Here is a 25,066-nt window from a genome sequence, read left to right on the forward strand (position 1 = left end):
CTGTCATCTGGCAATTCTGAGCATTACCCAAAGGAAGCATTTAGAGTGATTTTTTTTCTGAAGATCAGAATTTAACCAGCTCCAGATAGCTGACTTTGGACTAGGACCAAAATACATAAGACATTTTTGTCATTGTGGATAGTTTTTTTCCATCCGTGTAATCTGAGAGGATAAAACCCAGCTTCAGTTAAATTACTGTGGTGTTTTGGTTCCATATGTTAGTAGTTTGTGTGTTTGTTTAATTTTAATTGGATACGAACACAAGGAACAAAGGAGACATGTTTTTTGTTTAGCAGAAGCTTTTTCTATTCCAAATTTTGCAACAAGCAGGTAATCTGAATGACAACCTATTCCAGTATTGCAGCTCTGGTTTGACAAATAAAGGTTAAGCTTCCATATCAAATACAGGGAGCCTAAAAGTCTTTCAAACTCTCGTAAACACAAATAGGTGAGTGTTTTGTAGCTGACAACTGAAAAATGCAATATCACACTTAGGTCACTTGAAGCCTCCACATTATCTCCAGGAAGCAAGCATACAACACTGTTCAAAGTCAGCTAAAAATGTCTCTCACATAACATGTCAATATGTTGTGAACTGACTACTTCCAAATATCAAATTATGTATTGATAGCTCTTCCTTGCTCAAGTCACAATTTTAAATGATTTTGCTTTTTACAATGATCATACTTTGAGTTCTAATTTGACAGAAAAACACATTTTAAAAATAAAGAAAAAAATTACTCCCAAAAATGTAAAAAAAAAATACTGAAAGAAAGCAAAGGACAAAAAGCAAATTTTGATAATTTCTGATCATTTTTAAAGAAGGAAGATTATTTTTCCTCTCACCAAAAGAAAATGAGAACCTCCATAGAATATTTTATTTCTACAATTCAGCATTTTCTACTAGAAATCATTCCTTTATGGAAAATTTCTGATCAGGTAACTAGATTCTTGTAAATCCAGGAAATAAATAATAGCTAAATACAATAACCAAATTGTGTTTCCTGCTGGACACACAAGAAACCAAGGCAGAGTTTGGAACCAAACCCTTACTTTCATATCCTAACCTAGCTGATCAAGTAATGAACTGTTCTTCATCATTTCACTGATTTTATTTGCATTTCATTTTCCATTTAAGATGCTATAGAAGTGTACAAATTTAAGATTCACTTTTGGTAACAGTACAAGAATGTATTTTTAATAGTTCTATGCATTATTTGTGTATTGCAAAATTCTGTAAGAAAACAATTTGTATTTAACAAGCTATTCAGCATAACACTGAGTAAATTCCTCATGCACTCAAACACTCTCTTTTCTACCAAAGAACTATCATTATCATTCTCATATTGCTTTCTGATACCTGCTGCAATAAAATGGATAATCAAAATCCTCAGTATGTTAGCAAAGGTATCTAAGATTGTATATCTGTTTAGCCATTGAAATTGTACTGGTCCAATGTTTGTCATGGCATTCCCACTGCAGCAGAAAACAAAGTCAGGTCCAATAACTTTGAAAGAACCCCCTAGAATTTTAAGACAAGAAAACATGAGAAATTACCTGGGTCTTCTATCGATAAGTTCTTCGTTAACCATTGAACAATATCTGAACCTAGGAGCAAAAGAAAAGGCATTAGTAGATTAGTAAGTTTTCTCTTGCTATTCTTCAGATCCCTGAGGCAGTTCATTGTGTTCCTTCACAGAAGAGATCTACATTTTTTGCTCAGTCTGTCTAGAAAAAAAACACTGGCCATTTTTATTTAGTTTCTTTTTTTAGCTTTGTTTTAGCAGTGAAGCATAGAACCTCTTTAGGCTAAGACTTACAAAAAGTAAGAGAAGTCATTAAGTGCGCAATAGTAGTCTGCATTTTTAAAATGACACTACCACAAAATGTACATAGAAAACCACTTTATTAATCTAAGTTTCCCCACTGCCTGTGCACCCCCCCAACCCTGCTTAAAAATTAGTTTACCAGTAAAGGCAAAGTTACCTATATAGGGACTACCAGCATATCAAATTCCACCTCATGGCTAAGCTATTGTCAAAATTCATTTTTCCCTCGGTGCTGAAGTGCTTTCCTTACCATTCCAGTCTCCCCTGCTCTCTATCCCTTCATTTATTGCATATCTTTTTCTTTCTATTTAATTTCCTGCCTTATTTTAAGGTCCCATGCTATTGCTTACCACCTAACACCTTTGATACCAGATTTCTTCCTGCCTTTTCACACTGAGTATCCTTCCAAACTCACCTCCTAATTCCTAATCCATCTGGTCCTGTTGGGCATGCTCTTCTATCAACTGTGCTTCTATCACACTTTGCACTTTATGCCACAAGCTGAAGTCAGGCTTATATTTCAGACAGAGAGCTACAGTTGAACTTTACCCACTGTGAATATGATTTGCAAAATAAATTACGAATCATTGCTGCAGACAATACAAAAAACCCAAACCACATTCATAATTTGAGCAACTTGAAATAACCAAACTGGCTTAGAGGGAAAATGGGTGAAACACTGAGAGATGTCGCATCCATGTTCTTCATGTTTCATGAAAAAAAAACCCAGTTCAGACAGGCAATGTAATAGAGACATCATATATTTGCTTATAGAACCAATATTTAAGTTGCTCATCCATTGCCCACCAAGCATAACAACAAACCTCTTTTATAAACCTTAAATTTAAAACAACAATAAAAATCTATACAACTTACACAAGTATAAACCAAATCAAAGCAATAAAAGCTCTTGAATGCACTATAATATATAACATTTGAATGTGGAGTATATTTCCCCTGTCACTCCTTAGATTCAGTTTCTTCCTGTATTTTACATACTGCATATTTTTCTTTGCTTTTCTTAAGCAATGAAAACAGTATTTTAAGTGGCATTTCAGAAAAGAAAGGAAATCTTGTTTCTCCTTCTAGCTGTTATTTTATTACACTCAGTGAATAGCTTTATCACGTATTTTACAAAGCCTCATTGATTATATCACAGCTTTCCATGTGTGTACACATTACAAACTTGATTACATAGCAGTAAAAATCTCTAGAGACTTAACAACCATGTCCAGAGCAAGTATTTTTTCATTGCTATGTTAAATGTCTAAATCTTGAGAGATTTTAAAGTGCAATTTAAAATGGCAGAATTTCTCATAGTATTTACACTGCTGCATTTCTTAAATGAGGGAATTTACCTTTGCATGCTATTGGAGGGATACAAAATATTTCAGACAGATATTCATACCCCAAAAATATTTTATTTTTTAAAATAAAATTTTAATCCTTTTTTTATATATATGACATTTACAAGGTTGACACTGAAAGAAGAATTTTAGTTTAAAGAAATAAGATGAAACTTCATAAACATCAATGATGCAGTTCCAAGCATAGCTATGTTTTTCTGTCAGCTGATTAGAGAAGTTAGTCAGCCCTAAATATTTTCCTAAATCTTCAAAGATCAAAGACAAAAATTGGAAAAACAAAATGACATTTTGAAAACTGATTTTTAACTTAGTCTTCTTTCAAATCTCTCAGGTACCATATGGAAAGAAGTTTTCGATTCTTTTCATCTTGCCTACAAACACTTTTTCCTTTTTGCCTCTTTTTAAAACTCACATTTGAGTATACATGATCTGCACACCAGAAATTTCACTTCCATATGTTCCAATGTCTTTTGGCTTATTATAAATAATAGTGGGAAATCAACTTTCTTGAAAATGGCTGATTTCATCTGATTATGAAAGTTCATTGATGCTCTAGTGACACTTTACCCTGAAGCCATTACCCTGGCACATGAAAGCCTTGACAGAGTTTCAGGCAGCAGTTGCATTCTAACACACTGATGATTTCAGAGGTATGACTTTCATGACAGATGAATAAATTTCAACATCAACACTCTCCTTCTAGAGTGAAGGCTATTCAAGTGAAACAAACTTGCAATTTGTCATATGGCAAGTGAGAAATGCATTATTTCATATTTCTTTGGGAGATCTTGGGGCCAACTCTAGTCCTAATATAATAAAGGTATTAACTTGTAGAACTTGCTGGGTGTTTGTGTAGCTACTAGTTTTAATGTCTAATCAACAATATTGTTTCCCTTAATTATTCTTGTGCCCTCTTCTAAGGTTTATTACTTAGGCAAAGTGTTTCTAAAGGCAAAACCATAACTCTAATTTCTCATCTCAGGGAAAGAAAAAAAAAAAAAACAACAAAAACTACACCAAGGCAGCAAAACAGCTGAAAACTGTTTTGCTGGAAAATAATACTTCAGCAAACTCTTGACAGTTTTCATACATGACACTTCACATCTATAGGAATTATGATTCAAGACTATAAACTTCATTATTTCTAAACAAGAACTAATACTTATGGAATGAAAAATCTTTAACCCTCAAGCCTGATTCTGTCTTATCACCAGAAATCTAGCAAAAAGACAAGCTAGTCAGGTGATGTAAATTTCATGGAAGCCACTACCTTGGCATTGGACTCGCCTGAAAAGGAAAATTTCAGCAATTCAAGATAGAAAATGCTGTTTCAGATACTCAGTTTCTGTATATTGTTTAATGTGTGATATCAAAGACCCAGCTATAACATTGTCAAAGCAGATTCTCAAGTTCTCCAGGTCTCCCTGCCTCACTTCCAGCAAGCAGTAAAAAAAAGGCAAGTTGGATATTAGATCTGCAAGGTGCACAAGACTTCAGTCTAACTGCCAGCTGAAATGCTAGAAAAACCTTCAGTTGTCATGCCAATTTATAAAGCAAATAAAATTGGACAAGGCAAAGGAATAATTTTTAATAATACCTTAAAGCTAGCAAAAGCAGAAAAGATTTGAAAAAAGGGGGTTTTTTTAGACATAGAACCTGAAAGCCAAGAGTGAGATTCCTTAAATACCAGCACCTATCCTGATAAAGGCAATAAAATTCACAAGATCTTACTCAAGTCCAAAAAAAAGACAGACTTTAATCTTCTTTAAAGAAATAGGAAAAACCACATCTATATTCATATACAAATGAAAAAGACTCTGTCATGTTCTTTGTGAAATGTACTTGCTAAAGATTCTACAAGTGATTAATTTTAAATGAAATGGTCCAAAAATAGCAGCTGCTGAGGCTGTCACAGCATTTTAAGAAAATAATTTTGAGGAAAGCATGCTCTCTGAACTCTGCAATAGTAATTTCCAAGTCAAAGTCATAAAGGCCAGGGCAATGCTAAGGTTACCCTTCAGAGAAAATCACCTATTCTAAACAAGTCCTTACAGAATACATTTTCAAAAAGTGCTGGTTCTGACCTATAGAAAGTTTCACGGGAATTATAAATCAAATTTTTTCTATGCACAGATGCAAGGAGCCATGTAAGCCTTGATCTGACAGAAAAAAGATATGATAGTAGTACTGGGAAAAAAAGCAAAATTCAAAATGCTCTTTTTCAAAATCCAAAAACATATCTAGTGGAAGAAGAGACAGCTGCAAGAAAGTACAATTTATTAATTAGAACCACAAACCAAGAGACCATTGAGAAACAATTCAATGATTTCTTACTTCATAAAGACACAGGTTCAACTTTGCAAAGAAAACAGTCTTTTGCTGTTGATATCTTGGTTTAGTAACTGAAACCTATTCTCCTTCTTACTTTTAGACCTCAGAATATCTGCAGATAATGAAGAGGGAAAGCAGCGCATGAAGCTCCCCTGCATTGCTCACAGCAAAAGAGAGGGTTTTGCCGTTGACAATCAAGTCTTTTGCCATCTGAGCTCTCAGGAGCAACATAACCATGATGGTCATGTTTGCCCAGCACTGTGAAATCTGGGCAGCTGGGCCTGTTTGGTGCTGAGAGGCAGGAGCAGACCCCTTGGGTGCCCCCTCACGGGAGCCTCGTGCTTGGCTGGCTCAGCTTCACTGCTTCACCACCGCCTCGCCTTGAGAACCTGGAGCTTTTTTCTTTTATTAAGAAAACTTAACAAACATGACTCTAGAAAACATCACTGTCTAAATTTAAGACAAGACCACTACTAAATCAGCAAGGAAGCAGTACTGTATTTCCATTATTTCTCTTTATTTTTATATTGAGAGAGGAGAGTATTGGGTCATTTTAACTTCCGTCTTCAATATCATCCCTTTGTGGTGATGCATCAGGAAATTAAGTTTAGTCACTGATATAAACTTCAAAATCCTTGATCATGACTAAAAAAATACAATGTTCAATTCCATTTCTCAGCACGGATTCAGACACTGGAAACACAGAAAGTGGATTAGATGAGCAGGGAGATTGTAAGCACCAGTGGTCTCTCAGGCATCCAGCACTAGCTATTTTTTAACAAAAATTGCTGTCTGATGGAGAGGAGGACTCTGCAAGAAAGGCCTTTCATTGGTGAATGGGGCAAAAATTATCTGTATTCTCTCTGAAGTTTTCACAATCACAAACCATAGCATATATTGCCACAGTTATATCAGCATGGATATTTTAGCATTTATTTTCTTAATCTGAGAAACACAGTTTGTGTATGAATTCTTCATGCATATATCTGAAAGAAATCAATTACTATATAGTTACAGGCAGAGGGAAGAAAAACAGTGGCTATATTATATTTGGCTTAAAGTATGGAAAAATACATTATTATCCAGTACCTATACTGGATTATTCAGATTAATTTTTCCCTATGTCTATTACAGCTGAGCAAAGACAGGCTTTGCATCACTGGATTTCACTGTCCACAGAAAGGTGAAAGAAGAATGAAGGGACTCCTCTCTGAGACTGGGGTTGCAGAAGTGCCTGAAGAATCATATAGCCCATAAATTCTTACCACCCTATATTTATAGTTAATAGTTTTTTTTCTCTCTTTTCTGTATTCTTTTGGATTAATGTAAAATATATTTACAGATTTAACTAGGTGGAATTTTTTATCATGAGTGGCAACAAAGCTGATACCAATAATTTGAATACCCTGCTGATTGCACTTACATATTTACCTTTCTGACCTTTACTATTTAAGCAGGTTGATTTTTTACTTTCTGACCTTTACTATTTAAGTAGGTTGATCATTGATCAGAGTGCAATTTGATTAGGAAATTATTTACATCTCAACTTTCACACATATTTCTGCCACTTGCTTTTTTAGAATTACTGATGAAAACAAATGCAGAAACTTACTCTTTTGACCTATTATAATTGATGGTGGACCACACACTTGTTTTAGTTTTGTTAAGGAAGACTGTACCTAGGTGGAGATTTAAAAATGTCATCTGAATAATATTAACTGTAGAGAGAATATGACATATTTTAATGAAACTACTCAAGTACAAAAGTAATCGCAGTTTTTTTAGTTTTAAAACAACATAAGCTGAAATATACGTTTTTCCAAAGTGAAGGTAGATAAAGGAATTTGCAGAAATAAAACCCTCAAATGAATCATCCTACTGCTTTTGAGTTGGATTCTTTCATTCTCAGCTGTAAGCAGTGCTCAGAAACGCTCAAGCCTAGAAGGGCAGAAAGGACCCATAATGCTGGCTAGCCTAACCTTGTGAAGAACAACATGTTGCTTGATACTGTTGTGACTTTCTACTTTAGACAGGAAAATTCACCTACAGTCACATTGTGAAAGAGCTAATAAAGAATTCAAAAATCTCTTCCATTTCCTTACCAATATGAAAGAAATCTATGGTGCTGACCAACAAATTTCAGTAATGTAAACCCTGGAGTCACACTCTGTCTCATAACCAAGAAATCTGGTTTATAAACACTAAAAGGATAATTAAATACGGCTGTGTATCTGTGCCTCTCATTATAAAAGTGGCAATTCACACAGGTCCCTGTGTCCTTCAGCAGAAGGGATTGCTGCTTCACTTCAGCAACTTTTATCTCTAAAGTTTCCCAAAAGACATCCTCTACTTAGATCTATTCCACAGCCACAAATGACCATCTAACAGGTGACACTAGCTGTGCATAATTGGCAATATGCCAGTAACCACTGATGAAACCCTGCAGTCCCAAGGCTCTTATCCCATGCACTGGAGTTCAGCATCTTGCTGAAGAACATTGCTCCATGCTAAACATTTGCAAGACAAGAGCAATGCTGTTTAGAAAAACTAAGTTGCATGAAAGCCCTGTACAACCTGTCTACAGCAAAGGAAATTTTATGCTTTTCTTCGAAATGACATAAAGCCTCATGATCTTGATGAATGATAATAGAGTTTCAGTGTGCACATGACATGTAAAGTCTTAAAAACTTTCTCTATGTAAAAAATATTTGTGGGGGGGAAAGCTCATAAAATATGAGTAGAATTTTGAACAACATAAAAATGCCCTGAAGAAAATTCATTTATGAGAAATCCTCACCTCCAAATAAAAAAGAAAAACAAAACCAAACAAGCCAGAAGCAGAAAAAAAATAAAAGCACACTTTATTTTTAACTCCTGTATGTTTTCTTCAAGCAGAACTTTTATAAACAGATAAATAAGGAGACCAGGACACTTACCAGTGAGACCTACTTGATTTCCTGTTCATCAAAAATCTTAAATAATGCTAAAAGAAGATAAGAAACTAAGTGATTTCCAACTTGTCTCATCATGATGCCCCTTTCTTTTTCTCTCAATCAATTCCTCTCTTTACCTTTCAAAAACCTGGAGACACACTTGGGTATCATTAAGAGGGAAACAACCAAGAATTCAGCTACTCAACGTGTTCTCCATCTACCACTACCTTTGGGAACTCAAGCGAAATTACATCCTCCAAAATAGTTCTGGATCCAATGCCAAGTGGAGGGCACGAAGCCTCCAAACACCAAGCATAATGGTGTCCATGCCACCAGTGTGTACAGTGTAAATCAACAGGCAATGAGGCTGTTCTGCAGTATCAGTGCCGCACCTCGTAGGTCAGTACCTAGCCACCAGCTTAAAAGACTTTTTTTCCCTACCTTTCTCAAAGATGATGTAATTTCTTTTTAAAAATAATTAGAAACTCCACATGGAAGAGAACAGTCTCTACTGTCTGCTAACTACATTCTCTAAATCAAGAGGCAGCTTGGTCCAAATTTCTGCTCAGACACAAGCAGTTTCTGGCCTTTGAACCTGAGTGTCTCCACCTCAGTTTTTAGGCATTCTGGTCAGGGCATTCTGGTTCTGACTCCTTTTAATTCCTTTTCCCGGAGTTGTAGTGCTTTTGTGTTAAATAGCTGGGGAGATGAGAAGAGAAAATAAATTATTTACAGCCCAGTAGGACACCCATGTGGAAAGTTGAGCACCTGGACTCCCCTCCCTACTGCTGTGCAGTCTGTTTAATAGGAAGCAGAACATCACTGGCACGTGTATCCTGGTGGAGAACACTGCAGGGTATGAGTGTAAGAGCAGTCACCCTAAAGAAAACCTGAGAAGGAAATGAGTACATGACTCCTATGCCAAGTTTGACCTCCCATTCCTAAAATAGCATGTAAAAGGGCAATAGTAACATCAAATTTGTCTAATTGTCTTGAATTCTCACCGTGAAAAACTCATCCAAGATTGTTTCAGGAAAACTGACAATGCATTCTTAAGGGAAAAATTTGCTACTTGCCATAAATAGTTCATCTAGCCTTCTTTTTCTATCTACTGGATGTTTTACTGTGTTTTGCTGACAACTTTGTATATAGAAAACAGGTAGATTGATAAGCATATGTTCTCTCATACACATATCAGTAAGTGTTTGCACATTGCACTTTGATAATCTTCACAGCACAGTAAAAGATGCCCGAGTTTATCTCTGCCACAAGAAACTCTTTTGCTTTCTTATTTTTTTACATTAGTAGTTTGAAAATAGAGTGGAGAACCAAAAATCTTCTAAGTTCAACAAAAAAAGCTTTGTGAAACTTCTGACCATGCTTCAAGCAATTATGTATTTATTACATTTCCACATTAATATCTCTAAGAAATACAATATTTTAGTTCAGAAATGCTTCTTCCAATTCTTGTCATACTGGCCCCAAAAGACACCCACACACAGATGGCAATGGAAGGAAGTGAGGAGCAATGTAATTTCTGCTAGACACTTTTAACATTCATGGAGGACTTTCACAGGGGAAAATCCTCAAGTCCTAATTCAGGGGTAATGGGAATAAATACATACATAATATTAGACTTGATCTGGGATTTTGACTCCAGGAAGAAAGTCAGTGGGGACAGAGTGACTCGCAGTTTTGACATTTGCCCAGCAACAATGTCAATGTACTTCCTCACAAAGTGTTCCTACACAATAATAGTTAATTTATACAGTTGGTTTGAAAACGGGTTTTTCCACTGTTGCTATTTCAAAACACTCTTTCTGTGACTCATGATTTTACAGTTCTCTTCACTAAAGACTCTCAAAACTGATGTCCAAAAAAACCCTCTTTGATCAGTGTCGATTTCCTGACTAGTCCAATCTATTTAATTTAGTTATTTTGACAAAAAATATACCCTTTAGAGATTCAGTAATGCTTAGTACAACAGCAAAGTTCTCTGCAGAAGCTCCTGAACCACAAGTTTCCCAAGAATCTGATCATTACCCAGCCACTCTCACACATACAGAAACCACTTCAACAGGAAACTTCTTCCCAATAAAAAAAAAAAAAAAAGTCTGCAATACAGGAGTTGCACAAAATAATTATCTTCAAAGAAACAATCCAGTGTAGGGAAACAGGCTATAACAAAAAGTCTGAAAACATGAATTTCACAACAGAATGCCAAGAAATTGCAGAATAAAAATACTATGTCTGGCCAAAGTAGTCATCTGGAAGTTTTCATTCTTTATTACCATTGTTCCTCAGCCTGTAGCACAGATCAGCTGTTTTTCAAATAGTACTAATAAATAAAAAGTATAAAATACAAGAAAGTTTGCTGAAGCTGTGTAGAAACCTTCAACCTTAATCAGAATATTCAGGTGTTACACCAGAAATGTCACTGACTGATCAAAACTTTGCTCAAGGCTTCTTTTTTTTCTATTTGAAATATGAAATGTTTTCATATTCAATAGACCACAGAAAGTTCAAATGAATTTCTATTCTTGATTAATCTGCACTGGATGTTTTTGTGGTATTTCCTCCAGATCCATGATTATTTTAATACTCCGATGTCTCAGAGTTTACACTTCAAAAGATCTGCTGCAGGACTACATCTTCAAAAGAGAAAGAAAATTAAGTTATTCAAATTTTAAGTACCTATATTTTTGAGCATTATTCTGACTGAAAATCTAATCTCATCCAGTTTTTACCAAAATAGACATGAACTACTATTTTAATTGCAATCAACGGCTTTTGGATTTAAAATAAACTTAATCATATCATCCATAATAAGTAATATATTTCTATCTCAATCTGAAAATTGAAGTATGGTATATGCTCAATGGTATATACTCATAAATTTGAGTATACAAGCCAGTCATTTTATATATTATGTTCCCATCCATCACAGTGAACTTATTAAACCAAAAAGTAAAACTTGGAGAAAATAAATCCTTCTATGTTTCAGTTTACCACACGCATTCTCTTGCTGCTGTGTTTCCCAAGGGATATTCATATCAGCATTTGTAAGATATAAATTGCAGCCCTGTAGCTACTATTGGCTTTTTCTCTATGACATTTTTATAGGAATTCAAAAGCCAACTTTCTGCTTTGACAAGTAATGTGGTACCACATTACTCAAATACATTTTTGAAGCAAAGTACTTTGCTTTTCCATCAGTATAAGGTAATGAGGGCCATCACTAATGTTTCCAATTTAGGAATGTCTTTTGGAGCCTGGACAAGGAAACAATTTCTGCAAAAACCTTCTGTTTTCTCCTATCCCTTCCCTCACATTCATTACATCCAGAGCAACCATTTAATAACACTAATCCACAACCTCACGGGAAGCATTTGTAAGTTTATGTGGACAAGCTGGAGAGAGTAATTTTCCACCATTATCAACTAGAAGAATGATAAAAAAACATTATTCTGAACAATCCTGGACCACTAGCCCAAGATGTAACCTTTGGTATTTATTCCTACAGTAAAGATAACAGTTCCTCATACTGCACTGTAGATCTTGGGGGCTAGAGAACAAAGAAGCATTTTGAAAAGATCAACCTGCAAGTAGTAGTGCAATAAATAATAGTGCATGTCCTGGACCCTGAAGTCTATTCTTCAGGTTATTTTAATGTACATTTCAACATTTTATTTCTTTAGAAATAAAGAACTGAGAACCGATGGTGTCTTACCTTGGACATAGGATGGGTCTTATATAACTTAGACTTGTGAGTATAGAAGCTCTTTGTAAACATGAGACTGTAGTTCTCTTTTTTTTTTTTCCATTATTTTTTTCATTCTTCACAAAATGCAGAAAAAAATTAGGTTCATACTGTTGCCTAGGAGTATGCAGTGACGTGGATACTACTTTTAGCACCTGTTGCGTCTTTGCTGTTTACGTTGTCAGAGTAAGAATAAATAGTATCTAGATGTAAAATCACCCTGGGTGAGGGAACATGTACACAGCCATTCAGCTACCTATCCAAACCTGGCTCTCTTCCCAGCCCCTGTACAAACCATTTATTTGACTTTTGGTTCCTCGTGTAATTTTTGAAGACTTCTACATCTTTTATGTAAAATTGTTGATGGCCACCATTTCTTCTTAACCACTGACTACAGACTCAGAAAGAGATGATATATATTCTCTTGGGAAAATAAAGGCAGGATCAGTGAAGAAACATAAAGCAAATAGAAATCCAGTACTAGGATTACTGTTCACTAGTGGAAGGCAAAAGTAATCACAATTATTGTGTTGAGGGCCTGGAGACAGTAAACATTTGTCAATCAGCTAAGGAATTGCGATGTCTACACAAAATATGGTCCCAAGGTTGGGGGGAATAAGAAGACATTTGGGCAAAACATGTTTTTGCTCAATCGTCTTACATCCTTAAAAGAGCTAAAATTAATTCATCAACAGATTACAAAAGAAAACTAGCTGCACTCCCCTGCAACAGGAAAAAAACCCAACAAAACCCAAAAATTCAAAACTTTAAAGTATTTCTTCATAGATAAATATATCCTGCTCAATCTGGCACCAGCAATTAATATAATTCTCCTGCTACGTTCTTGTCAGATAAGAAATCAGCAAAGGGTGCTTGTACTTGGACTAGCAAAAAGCATGATTATGGCAGCTTGACAGCCTGGGAACAGAACTATTCTCCTCTCAAAATAAAGGGAAAAGGGAGTAGTAGTAATATTACTGGCGGAAGCTTTGCTTGGTGCGAAACAGGATGGATGTAAGTCTCATAGAAGGGAAGTCTTAAGCAGCTTATCCCCTTCAAATTTCAGCTTCACTTTGAATGAAGCAGGTTTGTACTTAAAAACAAAACAAGAATATACTTGGCTGTTTTAGTCCTCATTTCTACTATTGAAATTCTATCTGACCTGGCATAAAACTGAGCTCCTGTCAATAATCAATATACAAATAAATGCCTGCCTTAGCACTGTTTGTTATCAACAAATTATGTCCAGTGCATGGGAACAGGCCAGCCACATTAACAGCCAGTGAAACCTGCTGCGCTCAAGCGAGAGATTACTCTATTTGTCCTGAAGCACACAAACATAGCAGCAATTCACACCAGTCAGAAAATATCAGAAGAATGTCTTCATCTCAAATTCACTGCTCTCATCTTTTATTTAATTAACAAAGACTATGTCTTTGGCTATTGCTATTTCTGGAACAACATTCCACAGTTTTAAGTAATGGCTGATGGAATATATTTATATGCTTGTATTTATTTTTTTTTTTAAAGAAAGTGATGGCTAACTAGTTTAAGTGAGTATATTAAAGAGTATCTGTAGATTCAACTTTAAAACTGGCTTCTTTTCTCACTTACAGTATTGAGTTTTCCCTCACAGGCTATGCTTCTAGAAATGACTGTCACTCAGGGAAAGGAAGCAACAAGGTTTTACTACTGTTAATACACTTTATTTTTCAGCAATTTTTCCTTCTCACATATTTAAAATTATCATTTAGCTTGCATTATGAAAGATGTCCTTGCTAGTTAGTGTTTTCATGTTTTTAGCAAGTAAACTAACAAAGGTAGACAAGTTCTTGTTCTTCAAACAAGAACGTGTGCACAGAGAATACAGAGGAAAATTACAGCCCTGAGCACAGGTTTTTAAGATGAAGCCCACACAAGTAATTCTTGTTACACACACAGAAAATACAAACATGTAATGCTTTAACGATGCCTAAATTTGATGTACTCTAAACTTAGTAAAGATGATGATTACCAAACCAAGCATATCAGTGAAGACAGATCATCCAGCAGAGGTAAGAGTTATTCTGCTATTTCACATTGCAGAGATAATTCAGTAATTTTAATTTGGAAGCATTTTATACTAATTGTTATTCAAACATGTTGGAACAGCCAGTGCCTCTGGTAAGGACCCTACAATCAGCATTTCTGATGTGACAATTTAACTGAATAATTAAGATGCTCTGCGTTTATCATGGTCAGTGGTTGCTCAATAAAGCCCCTGACTTGTTATTTTCTGAGTATCCCCAGTCAAAAGTGCATCTTCAAAAGGATGCTTCACAAATCACAACAGAACTAGAGACACCAGAGTTTCTTACCTTGCAGCAAACTTTGAGGCTCTCAAACTTCATTTTGATATGAAGTGGAACCCCAACATCAAACATCAAAGATTTGCACAAACTGAAAAATTAAAAATATTTTCCTTTAATGCTATCAAAATGTGTGATTCAACAGGGACAAAACCTTTTTCTTAGCATAAAACAAACAGAATTTTTCATCTTCATCTTTCTGACTCATACGACAGCTTTTAATGCTAGTATAATAATAAAACAATAAAAAACCATCAGTAATTCAGTACTTTCTGATAAAGGCAATGTCAAAAACATTCTCCTGAAAAAGTGTGGCTCTGAAAACATTTCACCACAGAAAACTGGTTTGCCAGATATAGCATTATAAATGCTCTTAATGGATAATTCTTCTAAATTAAGCAGATGTAGAAAGCTTGAACAGAACTAAGATGGATGTGCTTCATTATCCTCTGATTCTATGATCTCTTTGACAAGACCAGAGGACAGAGCCATAGGATCTGCTACACAGAGCACTCAAGACATTCCATGGAGAGTTTTAGACACAAGAGATAAAATAAGAAGAAAATAATGGACAATTTTTTCTGCCTTTTTCTCTTAAGGTGTTAGCTTGTCAATCACTATCAGAATAAATAAAAATTTTTATTCCACTGTATATCATTAATAACTTGCCACTTTCATTTTAACCTAAACTAAATTCAAAGGTATTCTTATTGTGCAATACAAACACTATAATGACGGCAGTGATAGCTCTCCTTATCTCATACCATGCCTCTCTCTTCTTGATGAGTCATCTCTCCTCTTACCATGTAGCAAAAAAACCAGATGAGTCTTGAAAAGCTAACACTTGTTGAAATTTCATATAGCAAATACCACTTGGAAAGCGTATTTGTAAAAAACACAGCATCTGTAACTACTATACCAGTTTCCAGACAGTGAGTTATATACAATGGGGATGAAAACATTTGAGAAGTATCTGGAATTTAGCTTCTAAAAGATGTTTTCTTCAAAAATAAGAGTAAGAGCAAACTTACTATTTTGGCAGTTTTGAATCATGTCTTCTTAAGTTTTAATTTCAAATCTATTTTTAATTCTGGTGCTATGCTTAAAAGTAATTTCTCTTTATTGAATGATAAATCAAAGGGAATATTATAAAACCACTCTCTGTCTTAGTTTCAATGGGAAAATCCAAAGAACTCCATTATGGTCCTAAAAACATTTTAAAAGTTTCAAATCAACAGTTTCAAGAAGTGACTGAAAAAGATATTGAAATATGGCTCAAATTCTTCTCAGCTATGACATATGTTGAGACTTACAGAAAACGAATGGCTATTTAAAGTTGCTTAAGAAACTTTAAGTCTATTTTTTTACTCCTTCTAAAGTCAATATGCATGCAAAATTGTGGTGAAACCATAACCATCTAGAGCTATTTACTTCAAACATAAATTTCTCCATACAATACTGTACATTTTTATTCTCGTTTGCACTTTTGCTACCTGACAGGTGAAAGGGATGTGCAAAAAAAGGTTCCAACTCCTCATATTGTTTAAGAAGTTGTGCTTGATCGTCTCTCAAGCACCTCCCTGGGCTATGCAAACTAAAGCAACCATGCTCTAAATTGGGCATGATCACACTCTATAAAGAAGAAACATTCAGACTATTTTGACATAAAACACATTTGTTTTACCAGAGGCATTAGCAATGTAATGACATTCCCTCCTCCAAAAACACTTTGTTTGATGTATGACTGATGCCTTCACAAGACGAATGCTGGTAATTAAAGTCATGTGTGTAAAAACCAGGAGAAGCTGTGCTCCCTCCTCTCTGTGTGCAGGGAAGCTGAGGGAGGACAGGTCTCTGGGGGTCAGAAAAGGGAGTGTCTTAGAGGCCAGTTTTAGGTAACTATGCTGAAAAGAAAGCAAAAGGAAAGACAAGTGGGTGTGTACAAACAAGTGGGACAAGGCTATTGAGGGATATATTATTTGAAGGACCTGCTGTTGTCTTGGGTTTGACTGATGTGGTCACCTGCACCAAAGCTGGTTACCTATATTTGGCACAAGGGAAAGGATTTGACAGAAGAATGATCACTGCTTAAAAAAGCTTTTCAGCAAGGGAAACAACAATGCTCAGTTTGTCCCAGAAGATGCACTACCAAAACGAGTGCTATTTCCTAAAGATGTAAAACCTACAAAGTGCCCTGCAAACGATTACAGAAAAATTATTTAATTGATTTACAATTTGTACAATGGTATATGGAACAACTCCAGCAACATTAAGTCCCCTAGTTGTACTATGATGAAGTGAGTACACAGCTCACTTTATAGCTGTGGTAATGGTCAGAGAGGCCAAATGAAATGACTACTGCCACAAAGAGAGAATAATCAAGTCAATTTTGAAAATCCAAGGGCCTTAATTTTAAGCCTCACTTAAGAGCCATAGGGTATGCTTTTGCATAACCTAGTGAATATGCTAGTATGCCTTTGGCAACACCAGGATTTTTGGGGGTTTTTTTTGAGGGGAGGAGGTGCAGGGGGAGGTGCTGCATTTACAAGAGGAATACTATACTCATACTCAAAATACTTAAAAAACCCAATTAAAGAATGACAGGCAAATTTTCATGTTGCTTCAAATGGGAAGATTCAGCTTTAATAACATTGATTGTTAGCCTGCTGCACTATCTATTGCAATACTTCTTTAATAATGAATGACCCTTGGTCTATTTGTTTAGAAAAGCCATGCAAGATACAGGAAAACATACAGATAAAGGTCAGTGTTTAACATGATGAATTCAGGCAGGACTTCAAAGTATATCAGGCTTGTTCTTGATTTTATTTTGTATGAAAATTCTTCATATCATTTGCATTGATGGCTGGGCATAAGTTAAATGGGTTTTCGTGCTTTTTTATTAACTTTAGCATTCATTTTGCCAGGTTTTTCTTTTTTTGCTGTTATTTAAGAAGGTGAGAGTGAATATAAACTGAACATTTGAGCAATGAAAAGAGTTCAACTTCAGGCTTGCTATCTGGTTTCATTGCACTATAACTATATATTACCCTGAGTATCTGCCAGATAAAAAGGCCATGAAAAAATATAGCAGGTATATAATACCAATCACTCTTTTCCAGCACTTTGATTCCTATCATGTCCTTTACATTTTTTTGAAATGCTAATTACACTCAGACTGCTGTATTATACAGAAGTTGCTTTGGGAAAACAGGATTATTTTGCAGTTACAAATGGTCATGAAAGGACAATTTGCGTGATTCAGTGCTAGGGTTGTTGCTGTTAATTAACACCCTCAATAGGAAACTGTAAAGAACCTTCCAGATAAAGAGCAAACACCTTTGGAATCCCAAGGCAACATCTCACTCCTAGTGGGTGCACCCACACTTATTTAGATTTCAGACAATTAACTGGATTATTTCATAGCTGCTTAGACACATACATCATGTACTGGTGACATGGTATGTGCTCAGTTCAGTGATTTAGTTAGATTCTGAGTAAAGAACGATCAAATCAAAGGTGCATGGATTTTACTCAAGATTGTCTTCCCATAAAAGATATTTAGGTATTGTTTTTGAGTACAAAATTTTTTAAATGAATCTATTTATTTCATTAGCACTAAAGTTTCAGGCTTCACTTACCAACAGAAAAATCTCACATTGGAAATCGTAATACTCAGCAAAAAAAGGCGCATTTTGGATTTGAGGCAGAATTTTTTACACTCTTTCTTTTCTTCTTCTTTCTTACCAAGTCAATACTAATCATGGATGAAAAACACATTTTATTTTTTTAGTTATGTCAGAAAGAGGAACTTTTTCCTTTCCAAAATAATGGTAGAAAACATAGTTCCAAAAGATTTCCAATAGTGATACAAATCTTCATTAGATATGAGTCCTAGGGCCAAAATCTCTTATTTGACAGATCTGTTGATTTGAGAAGAGTTTCAGCTGACTGAGGACACCTACTGCAAATGTTACAACTAATATAGTCAATTTTTCTTTTTGCCATGTATTGCGCCTCATATGCTTTCTGAAGCTAATGCAAAAGTTAGCAACTCTTGCTTTTAATCTGTGTAGTGTCCCTTTTTCTTTCTGTTTGCTATTTTTCTGTAAATAAAATTTCCTGTTTGGATAACTCATTATAAAATTATACAGCATGTACACTGAATAACTGCTTTGCTAAAGCACAAATGACATGTAAATTTTTAAAGCAAGTACTTATCTGCATCTGAAAGTAGTCTTAGACAGAAGGTACCAAATTGTTATTCATGAAATTATATTTTATCTTTTTCTCTTATTTCTGGACTTCTTGATCTCTCACTACATCTATCTGCACATCAGGATTCCGGTTTTGAGTAGAGATAGTACAGACAGTTTCTATTTTGGCTTGACTAGTAACAAACTGAGCACAGAGATTCAGCAAATATTGATGTCTCAGTTTGATGGATGGGCCTGAATAGCCGAGCTGTAGAGATGTGACGGAAGAGTATTTCAGATACACTGAACTAGAGATTTTTATCTCATTTTTTATAACAAAGGATTCAAAATTATTTTACACAAACCCCTTAAAGTGGGAGCTTCTTCTCAGACAAACAATTATGACTTGATCTAAAATAGATGTAATATATAGAACTAAATTGGCATTTCACTCTCTAACCTCAATATTTATTTTGCTTTCTGTACTGTTTTAAAAGAAAATTGGAAGGAAACTTTATTTTTTAAATTTTCAGCTATCAATCAGTGATTTTTCAATTGAAACCAATTATAATACTACATTTTAAAACACCAGTACATGTGTACTGGAGATACTTAATTCTTACAAAATGGTAAGATTACTGCAGAGAATAAAGACAATGTCTACACAGACCCTTGTCCTGGATAACCATAATTCAAATAGCCTTTTATAGAACATGAATGTCCTTCAAAACTCACATCATTCAAATGTTAAGACACACTGTCCATATAAAATTCTTTTTCTTCCACAAGAAGTTATGACTCATTCCAGGGTTAATAATTTATGTACACTGAGGAAGTCTTTTCCTATCTTCTGACACGTACATGAGTAATCACTGCTCCCAAATAATGCAAACAGTTTCCAAAAAAATGCAATGCTTTTGATCAAAAAGTATAAATCTTTAAAGCACTTTGGAACCTTTAAACAGGTAATGTCTGGTAATGCCATTCCTTCCCTAGTTAAAAAAACTTAACGGTGCCTTCCCCCTTCCCAACGCACTTCCTGTTCAGAAGCCTGTTTCAATTCTTCCCTCTAACTGAGAGCTCACAGGTTCCTTTCCCCTTTCTGAAATCAGGTAGTCCTCCATTCCTCTATTGGGACTTTCCAATTAGTACACTAGTTTGAATTTGTTACTCTACCAATTTATTTGGTTCTACTAAAACACATTTTAAAAGAGTATCTCATGTTCAATTTATTCTCAGTTTTAGCATTTCACTGACAATGGTTTCCCTCTAGCCTCCTAAAATAGCCTGGCTTTCATAGCCTATTAACTGCCCTATAAAGCTTCCTCTGCCTAATACACAATTCCATTTTAATATAGTTGTGTCCATATACACTTGTTCAAATGCTTTTTTAAATTTTGGATCCCATCATTAATGATTAGAAATAAAAAGTTTAAGAATAATCAAAAGTGTAATTATACCAGACTAAATCCAAAACTAACTAGGCAACTGTTTGGATGAAATATGGCATATCATCCCTTAGAATAATAGGAGGCGAGTTCTACTAATTGTGACTAAATTACAGAGGTCATTTAACCCATTGCAGAGGTAATTTAGAAGCAGTGTCCTAGATCTCAGTGACATGACATGAAATTAAACAACACATTAGGCCATCCAATCCATGCATGCTTTACCTTTCTGCTGGTGTAGAGCTCAGGACAACCAGGGCTGAATTGTACCTGCTCAGTACACTGGAGCTGTGTTCCCTGTCCCTCGCACTGCAGTCAAAAGGAGCTATTATCAACAAATGGAGAGAGATGGATGTCCACTTGTTTGGGGGTGATTCTTTTTTCTTCTCAAACGTGAAGAAATGTATTTTTACAAGAGAGGAAAAAAAGTGAGACAAGCTGTACTCTTCTATTTACTTTCAGCAACTGTCCTAGAACAGTAAATTGCTACTATGACCAGTTTTCCACTCATTTTCTGGAAAATAGATTCAATTACTGGCCTTTAAATGGTCTAGAGTTTGGGGACATCATGTTTGCTGGAAGCTTCCTTGTACACATGACAGAAAATTAAGATTAGCATCATAAATCCTGCTTGAGCAACATGATGTTCTTTGACACAACCATATTTTCTACCTACTTCCAGTCCAGAGCAACCAACCCATCACTCACACAGAGCATATGGGGTCCCTCTGCAAATGCTGACCATGGTAACCATGTCTTCATGGCTTGTCATATTAGTAGTGATGATAAATTCTTTAGATTATATATCAACGGTTTGAAAAGATGTAAGTAACAGGCAAGGCCTAAATATTTCTGTAAACTATATTTGACCTCTGGTACAAAAGCCAAGGAGATGAGTCATTCCACCTCCACCTTTCATTAAGACAGATTCTGATTTGTCCTATTGAACAGATGCTTGTCTAAGTATGAAAGGAATTAATTTTTTTTTAAAACACCCACTTTAGAATTCAGGTACTAGGAACACAAAAATACTACTACTCAGAAAACAAGTGAACAGAGAACAAAGGAAGTCTATTTTTCTCTAAAGTGTATGAAATAAATGAGAATTCAACTTGATTACTGATTAAAGCAACTAGAAAAATGAGGACAGGGTAAAAATGTGGGAAGAAAAGCAGAAGGTGGATTTCACGTGATCAAGCCATTAACAGGCAGGTTTGGCTCAATGCCTTTTCTCTATTCACAGCATATTGCCTGGTCTAGAGATACAGCTCAGAAAACAACTGAGCATTTTACTGTACACTTAGTAGGATCTGCAACCTTCTTTTCATAATAAGTCCAAAACCTACAAGAAGATGGTCTTGATGAAAAGGCAAAGCATCTGACATATAGACCTAGAGACTGAGTCCTATATGTTTTTAAACTAGTTCCACATTATGGCTGTCTCACTTTTTGTTATAAAATCTCAAAAGGCAAGAATTCTGGTATCAGACAAGCATATGGATGCTGGTATCCATGAGAGCCTTGCATGCACATATTAGGGTAATTGACTCTGAAGAAAAAAGAATGCAAAAAAGTCCCGTGTGTCTGCTTCTATACTCAAGCACCACCATGCCTTTTAATAAAAAATATTATCTCACAATATGTCTGCTTGGGGAGGGGAGTTTAATACTAATTTCCCTGCCTTTTTTTTTTTTTTTTTTTAATATTCTTCATGCTTTCCAATTAGTTTGGCTTCACTAGCCAAGTCTCAGCAATGACTCTGTCCTCCTTCCCACAACCAAGTCATTCTTTTGTGCCATCTACCTGGATTATGGAGGATTCCTAGGTTTCTGCTCTGTTCCTCAGACACCTGCTCTGCCTGTTTCCCACTGTGGTCTTTGCTATGGAGAGCCACGCAAGGAAGCAGCACCTACTCCAGTGATCTTCCCCAGAAGAGGAAATAAGCAAACCAAGAGCATCCCCACTGAGGTCTTCATCCTTTAAGACAAAAAGACACAGATGCTGTGCGGCAAGGCACCCAGCAGGAACGCCAGGCTTTGTGCCTCCCAAGCTGCCAACATCCTCTGGCCTCGGGAACTGCTCAAACTGTGGGGCTGGGATCAGAGAAAACACAGTAACTACAGCCAGCCTACGTGTTGGTTTTGTAACATCAAGGCTTACTCTCCAACTGCATAGACTAGAAAGCAGGTTTTTAAACAATTAACTCAATTATTGACTTTTATTATGAAGCTCAGGAGTAAAATAGGCTTTGTCAAATGTGTGGAGCATTGTAAGCAACATTCATCGTGCATTTGAGCACCCTTATTTCCTGTTAACAAATTGTTCTTGATACCATAATTCCATTTAACATAATTTTGTTAATTTGTAGAAAATTTATTACTATCAATGGACCCTTTATTTGCATAGTGATAGATTGTCAGTCACAGTATGTATGCTTCATGAAGTTACCTTTACTTCCCACAAGGGTGACTTTCTAATTTAATGTGTGTTTCAGGAATGCAGCTGACAGAAAACAGCAGCAGAACTGCTTCAGTACCATGCAAAACTAGCCTATAGATAACTTCAGCAACAACAGAAATATAAACAATTGCAGTTACTACAATTTATTTTTTGCTTCCTTTTGCAAAGACAAGTCTGCAGTCTTCTGATGCAAGTGCAATGACAATGTCTCTTTCCTCATAGCTGGAACCAACAGAATTAGGGGCTAAATCACAAGTAATCTTGTAAACCCTGCTAACTTGATTTCTTGCATAAGGGCCATATTCTCTGGGGAATGATTTTACTTAGTTTGATTATTTTAACTGCTGGCCAACTATACCTATGAGCCTGTAAAAATTGAAGATTGAAATCTGCAAATACAGAACCACTTTCTTTTTGCACAAAGTTCATTTAAATATTTCAATTTACTTTGAAACAACAGATTTAAAGACAATAAGATAGAAAATTATGTACTAAAAAAGTAAAACTGAATTAGAAAGAAATTATGCTCCATAAGTCAAAAAAGGAATCAATGTTAGACATAATTTAAGAGGAAAAGGGGACTATTATTCCAGACACACATGTATCATCATAAAGAGAAAAGGAAATTTGCTTACACTCTATTATACCTAGCAGGATGCCTGTAAATAATATGCTATTTCTGCCTGTACCAGCAATACTTACCATATGTCTACATTGCCTGCTAAATTATAGTTAATAGTCAGCACGCAACCAAAAACATGCCACCGGACAATAGGGTAAAATGTCACGTAAATTTAAAAATTAGATATTTCTCACCGTGTACTCCAAAATATAATTGCATCAATAATTATTGTGTCTGTTTATAAAACAATTACAGTATCTGCTTAACTACAGCATTGCATGCAGAAATTCCCTGTAACTATTTTATTTCATTCTAACCGACAATATATTCAGTACCCAAACCTGCTAATCCATATTCTCAGCTTTAGAATTACACTGCACTCTGCAAACTGACATTTACAAATCCCACGTACCATTGCAAAGTTTTGATTTTTGGCAAGACTACGGATACCTTTTAGGACTCAAGGGTTATGACCTTAGAGGAACCAGATTGGTTTTCTTTTCCTTTCGTCCAAGTGGATGTTCCTTCTTGAAATAGTATCCAGAGTCTACTTAATAAGAGTACAACGAAACAGATTTCATATTGTGGCAACATTACTAATGCTGAAAGAGGACTTCATTTGTCTTCAGCTACACACTTCCTCTCCCCATTCTTAATATGAGCTGCAAATTTCCCTCCTGTCTCAGAAATTAGTGATGGCAGACACAGTACCAACCCTTTCCCCTGAGAAAGCACTTCTCTTCTGCCTTATTCAAATTGCTCTGTGTAAAAATTCTGATGCAATTTAAACATCTTTGCAGTCATAAAAGTACCTCTTAAACATGTGGAGTTAAATAGTTTACTTTGCTCTGTTTCCTAATTAAAACAAATACTTGAAATACATATCCCCAACAAATTCTCACTGATAATTATTCCACTTGTTCTAACCATTGCTATCCAGCATCAGTAATATTCATTTTAAAGAGATTTCCAAGAGACAGCAAGGAAAGAAAACCTTTTTCACAGAACTCCTGAACATATTTCTGTACATTCACTTGTTGTTAGACATAATCTAGCCTTTTCTTCCTACAGGGCTTTGTGCACATAACAGATTTTAGCTAAGCTATCACTACTACAGATGCAGTTTATATCAGCTTAAGAGGGTTTCTGTTAAGCTGATATATTATGCACTGCCTCCAGGGACAAATGCAAATGGCATAAATAAGCATTATACTTATGTTTGGATGGGGCTATTTTCTCTGCTTTCTCAAAGTACTATTGATTGTTGCCAATGGAAAACCAGCAGAACACTATTATTAACCAGTGTTAACAACAGAAAAAAAATGGCACGCTACTGAAATTGAAGCTGTAAAAGATTGTGGAATTTCTGATTAATTTCAGGTTTATGTGAGGCTGATTCAGGGCTCCCTTTTCACCCCACATTTTTCATGAATGTCACACACCCAGGGTCCAGAGACTGAGTGTCAAGGGTGCCAAAGTAGGTACATTTTTGGCTTTGCTGAATGCAGTAGGTTTTCCCTTGCTCCTCTTAAATTTTCTAATACTTCAAAGCTGCAATCTTGTCCCACTTGAAACATTGGCAAAATCTTACACACAATGAGATTAGTAAGAAGACGTAGCAAAGGCAGGGAAGTATTTTCATTATGAAACAACATAGTAGGAAAAGGCAGCAAAAAATTTCTATGGCTGATCAACAAGGCCCAGAGCAAATTCTCTGGAAACAGGAGTCTGGGAGGAAGCATGCATTTGGGAAACAAGAGCATTTAATTCAA

At 35.5% G+C, this 25,066-nt stretch overlaps 1 protein-coding gene across 6 annotated transcripts in view; it reads right to left on the bottom strand.

Annotated features, from left to right (window-relative positions):
- Positions 1 to 25,066, bottom strand: part of RGS7 (regulator of G protein signaling 7) — a 228,877-nt gene that overhangs the window by 99,163 nt on the left and 104,648 nt on the right. For all 6 annotated transcript variants that reach the window (XM_058021436.1, XM_058021431.1, XM_058021432.1 and 3 more), the window contains one exon: positions 1,558 to 1,608. In XM_058021436.1, coding sequence (XP_057877419.1) covers positions 1,558 to 1,608 — 51 coding nt within the window. The remainder of the gene's footprint in view (positions 1 to 1,557; positions 1,609 to 25,066) is intronic.

Source organism: Melospiza georgiana, chromosome 3 (genome assembly GCF_028018845.1).
Source record: "Melospiza georgiana isolate bMelGeo1 chromosome 3, bMelGeo1.pri, whole genome shotgun sequence".
Lineage (NCBI taxonomy): Eukaryota > Metazoa > Chordata > Aves > Passeriformes > Passerellidae > Melospiza > Melospiza georgiana.